The 6113-nt window shown below is 31.8% G+C and overlaps 1 protein-coding gene across 1 annotated transcript; it reads left to right on the top strand.

Moving 5' to 3' along the window:
• On the top strand, nucleotides 3637-4859 carry LOC107634716 (cytochrome P450 81E8-like). The gene has a single exon (XM_016338142.2). It carries the CDS (start codon nucleotides 3698-3700, stop codon nucleotides 4664-4666), a length of 969 nt encoding a protein of 322 aa, XP_016193628.1. The 5' UTR covers nucleotides 3637-3697; the 3' UTR covers nucleotides 4667-4859.

Below are 6113 nucleotides of genomic sequence, written 5' to 3'. Positions count from 1 at the left end.
TCTTTTTCTTAGTTCTTTTATGCTTTTATTGCCATATTCTTTTTTAAATTTGTATTTTTTTTTGTCACATTTGATTCACAACGCTATTCATTTATGATTCATGTTTGCTTTAATTTATTAGGAACAAGCGTCCTTTGAATCCCTTGACAGAAACTTTTAGGGGTGCTCATGGATCGGATCCGATCTGCATATCCGCGGTATTTATCCGAATCCGATTCGAAAATTGCTGATATAGATCCGATCCGCAAGGCTATTGGATCAAATTGCGGATTTTGTGTAGATATTCGCATATCCAATCCGCATATCCGCGTATCCGCAAAAATAAAGAAATAAATAAATAAATATTTTTTTATATTTTATGTCAACTAATAATTATCATATATATTATTTTATTTTTATTATTTAAGAAAAGTATGTTTAATAATATTTTGCGAATATATCCAATATCTAATCTGATTCGCAACAAATATACAGATCAAATCCAAACTTAAAAATTCTGGATATTAAATTGATCTGATTTGATAATTTTAATATAAATCGGATTGAAATTTTGGTCATATCCAATAATCTAATCCAACAGCTAAAAATTGCCATCTATCTAAACTTTATTTCTTAGCCGCCGCCAATAAACACCCCCTGTCTCCTCCACGGATATGTTCATATTTAAAATCATATATAGCAGTAATCTGATCAAGAATAGTAATAGACTGTCGCTGTGAGGTTCTTCAATGCGACATACCCCATGTACTGCCATTCATTAAACATTTGATGTTAACACAAACCAAACTCTAGGCTCTAGAATCCCCCCTTCTCTCTCTTTTTTTTCTTTTTTGTAACTCTTGTCGCATGCAGTAACTCTACCACGACCTTTAATACGAGAGATGAACAATGAACAAATTAAACAGTTCCATAAAAGAACAAACATACCTAGAAATCAAAACCATATTAGTTAACACCACAAAGTACATATATTTACAATCTCTTTGGCAGTATTGTTGCTAACTTGCTATATCAAGATTAAAAGTAGAACAACATAGTGGTATTTTAAATATCACCGTTAGATCCCCACTACAAGAAAAATTATATTGCCAACTGAAGCACCGTACCCCTTAATTACCCCCTTATGATATATGGCCACTTTACAATTATAATTTTACTGCAAATAATATTTATACAACCATTGGAAATGTTATTTTCTTGGAAAATAGATTATGTTAGATAAATAATTAAGAGTGGATATTATGAACCGGCTTACCACTTGACAATCTGATGTTTTATATTACATGTTGTTCTGATAACATTACGTATAATAAATATGCACTTAGGCTGATATATATTTATTGAATAACTTTTCAAACCTAAAGCAGTTACATATTAATTGTGTCTTCTAATAGAGTAACACTGCACACACGAATAATATTTAATATTTTAAAATAATATTATGTGAATATAAAAATAAGACAGACTAAATTCCATAGTGGTTCCGAGATCGACCGTCGTACACTAAAATCGTCCCTAAGATTTTAATGGCACAAATTACGTTTCTGAGATTGGAAAAATTTGTCATTAATCCGTTTTCCATTAACGACGCGCTGACGTGGTTTGATAACGTGGATTTTTGGTGACACGTGTCACCTCATAGTTTAGCCACGTGTAACAGTATGATGATGTGTCGGTTAACGACACGTGGCACGCTGACGTGGATGGGTATGCCACGTGTCTATTTTGCCACGTATTAGATTATGCCACGTGTCGCAATGCTATTTGTCCACGTGTCATCCACTATGTCATCGTTACAGGTGCACCAAATTGGTCCCTTACTTTGTATCTAATGACTCATTTTAGTCCCTGAAATTGAATGTCGTGCACCAAATTAGTCCATTCATCAGTTTTTTCTCATTTTTTCTTTTTTTTTATAAATTTAAAATTCTCATTATATATTTGAATACACTAATTTTAATTTTATCTTTTCACAAGTTATTTAAATACAAGTATTTTTATAAAATATTTTTAAAATATTAGTTTTAATTATACAATTTTTTTCTACAATATTTTATTAAAAGAATTATGTGACATATTGATATTGATTTAATAAAGAGTATAAGTTAAGAGTATAATAATATGGTAGATACTCCAATAAAGATTTAATGATTATCATCATATGAAGATACATCATTTTGACCATTGGATGATAGATTGTAGGGCTTGATTTTATTTGAAGTAAAAGTGTTACCTTTATTTAAAATGTTGCTAAATAAATAAATTACACTTTTTAAACAAGGATCATCATGATAAGATGTTTTTGGCATCTTCATGGGAGTAGTTGCCTAATAATATTCCTTAATTCAATTTTTTTAATATTTAACACTTTAATAAATATTTTAGGAATACTTGATAAGACACTTATTAACTAATATAAATTCATTATTCCCATCCATTTTAAGAATGTCCGATTTCTCATATAATTAACTTCTCACTAAATTAAAAAGATAGATTTATATTGTCGATTATAATAATTTATTTTATCTATAATTTGTTAGGCGACTTTTTCATATATTACACTATTAATTAATATAAGTACTAATTATAAACATGACTTGAACAATATTAAAATAGATACAAATAAACACAAGAGGCAATAATAAAGTTTTGGTTTTAGTTAACATGTACACCAATGATACAAGTTAACATTATTAATTAAAAATTTTATTATAAAATATGTATAATAAAAAATATAATTAAAATTAGTATAAAAAAAATATTGAAAATTTTAAATTTATAAAAAAATGAGAAAAAAATGATGAAGGGACTAATTTGGTGCACGACATTCAATTTCAGGGACTAAAATAAGTCATTTGATGCAAAGTAAGGGACCAATTTGATGCACATGTAACGATAATATAGTGGATGGCACGTGGACAAATAGTATTGCAACACGTGGCATAATCTGACACGTGACTAAATAGCATTGTGACACGTGGCATACATATCCATGTCAGCATGCCACATGCGGTTGACCGATACGTCATCATACTGTTACACGTGGCCAAACCATGAGGTGACACGTGTCACCAAATGTCCATGTCATCAAGCCACGTCAGCGCGTTGTTAACAGAAAACGGGTCAAGGACCACTATGGTGTAATTTTTCCAATCTCAAGGACATAATTAATGCAATTGAAATCTCAGAAACAATTTTGGTGCACGACATCAATCTCGAGAGCCACTTCTGGGAATTTAATTGACACTGTAAGCTCTATAATCAATTATTATATATTTATATAGAAAAATAATTTTTTCTTCATATAACATTATTAAACCAACCGTACCTATCAATCCAAAGGATTAGTCATTATATTTAATTGATCTAGTTAGGAGAGGTATTGTTCATTAAAAATTTTAAAATTTACACTACCAAAATTAATAAAAAGTAGTGCACATCTAAAGTCTATTTAAAAAATAATAATTTAAATAGTGATACGTGTAAAGCTATTTTAAAAGAATAATCTTTTATTATAAAGTGTCCGAATTTTATTCTCCAATTAATAACTATGCCCCCGAAATCTTTGTGTAGGTGTCCTTGTCTCTTATTGGATAGCTATAAAGAGCAAGGAGGCAATCCAACCAAAAAATATACGGCTAAATTAAGAGAAAACATTAGTATACAAATTAATAATAATAGTAGTAATTAAGCAACAATGGCAGCATTGCACTTTATCTATTACTCCCTCCTCTCACTTGCTTTGTTGGTATTCACTCTCAATAAGATCTTGTTCAGAAAAACAAGCTCCTTGAACATTCCACCTTGTCCACCCACCATTCCGATAATCGGCAACCTCCACCACCTCAAGTCCCCATTCCACCGCTCCTTCCACGCCCTATCACAAACCTACGGCCACATTTTCTCCCTTTGGATTGGTTCACAGCTTGTTGTTGTTGTCTCCTCCCAAACCCTAGCTCAACAATGCTTCACCAAGTACGACATCGTTTTAGCCAACAGAGCCCGTAACCTCGTTGGAAAGCACCTCTTTTACGACTGCACCAGCTTGGGCTGCTCCTCCTACGGCGATCACTGGCGGAACCTTCGCCGCATTGCCACCACCGAGATCCTCTCCACGCATCGCATCAACTCCTTCGCGGAAACACGCAAAGATGAAACCCTGAGAGTGATAAAGAATTTGGTTGAGCAAACCTGCACGGAGTTCACTAGGGTTAAATTGAGGCCATGGCTTTCCAAGATCTCGTTCAACAGCATGATGAGAATGATCTCCGGGAAGAGGTACTACGGGGACGATGATAGCGGCAATGACGTGGCGGATACCGAGGAAGCCATGAAATTCAGGGAGACCATCGCGGAGATACTGTCGTTGATAGGTGCAAGCAAGGTGGTTGACTTTTTCCCGTTACTACGGTGGTTTGACTTCGACGGTTTGGAGAAAAGGCTGAAGAGGGTTAACAAGAGTGCCGATAAATTCTTGCAGGGTCTAATTGATGAGCACCGTAATGGGGAGCATAATAAGAAAACCATGATTGGGAATCTCCTAACTCAGCAAAAATTGCAGCCTCAGTACTACTCTGATATTATCATCAAAGGGCTTATTCAGGTACATCTATATTCGTTTAGGGTTTTTCTTTTTCCAAAGAAAATAGTTAAAATAATCTTTTAAGTAAAGATAATATATAATTGAGATGTAGACAGGAGTTTTGTATTAGATTATTTAATAGAAAAAGTCTAGTGCCATCAATTTTATTGAATTTTGATCAGCATGTAACCAGCAGAGAAAGGTGAGTTATTGGATGAAATTTTACACCAATCTTACACCATTAAATTATCATTGATAACTATTTGATAGCTATTAATTACAAAAGTTGTTGGCCCCTAGCATTTCTCTATTTAATAAGTTGCATTAAAAGAGATCATAAATTGCATTAATAAGTTGCTCGAGAGAGAGAGAGAACAAACGTGACTTTAATAAGTTGCATTAGATAATGTATTGTAATCAACACTCATAAATTAAAAGATATCATCATACGGATGTGTATATTTTCAGTTAATTTATGTTTTTCAGTCAATTTATGTGCTTAAATTTTTATTTAATGTGAATAAGACAAGTTATGGTTGTTTTTGGATGATTTTTTTTTGTTATCAAATATTTTTGGAAACGTATATATAAAGGTAAATGCTACCCAACATCTTCTAAAATAACATGTAAATTATCTTTTATTATGTGTCACATTGTAATTGATCCTTATATTAACCATAATTGGGTTATTTTATAATTTATTATTTGAGATGGGTAATGATATAATTTTTTAAAATATCAAAATCTCACTCCCGTTAATCGAAGCATCTTTCCATTCCTCCATTCTTTCTCCGTCACGTAATTTCGTTCATTCCCAGCATCGCCATCGCCGTAGTGGCAAGAAGCGCCAACGTCGTCGGTCACAGTCTCTTTTTCTTCATCCCTTAACAACGTCGTTGAATTCTCGTCACAATTTATGAATGATTATGAGGAAAAAAAGTAACACTAATGATTATGAGGAATGCTAGGGGCCAGCAATTTTTGTAATTTATAGCCATCAATGATGGTTTTAATAGTATGAGATTGGTGTGAGATTTTATTCAATAGCTCACTTTTTTTTTTACTAGTTATATGCTGGCCAAAATTTAACAATGTTACTAGCCTTTAGACTTTTCTAATGATTATATCTCTAATACTCACGAAATCTCCGTCCATTAGCTCTCCATACTTTCTCTAATGATATATAGCGATTAGCCACAGCGCGAAAATTAGAGTGAGAGAAAATATAATTTTGGAAATACAAGTAGTTTTGGTTAATAAATATTTCTAGATCAATCAACTAGTAATCCAACTTAATTACAAAAAGGACTATACGTGTTTGGTAAAGTAAAGAGATATATACAAAAACGATAATATTTAGTAATAAAATAAATTAATAAAAAATAATTAAAATTTTATAATTAATAAATATTAAATAAAATAAATTTTAGTTATTGTTTTTTGTTCTGGTCTTTTTACCATTACTAAATACAACATCCTCTATCCACCACATATTTTCTCTTTTTTTTTTTTTTTAATTTTTTCCTCTCTT

Source organism: Arachis ipaensis, chromosome B03 (assembly GCF_000816755.2).
Source record: "Arachis ipaensis cultivar K30076 chromosome B03, Araip1.1, whole genome shotgun sequence".
NCBI lineage: Eukaryota > Viridiplantae > Streptophyta > Magnoliopsida > Fabales > Fabaceae > Arachis > Arachis ipaensis.
This window is presented reverse-complemented; position numbering and strand designations above follow the sequence as displayed.

Coding starts and splice junctions, on each gene's coding strand:
- LOC107634716 (XM_016338142.2), top strand. CDS start 3,698: ATGGCAGCATTGCACTTTATCTATTACTCCCTCCTCTCACTTGCTTTG.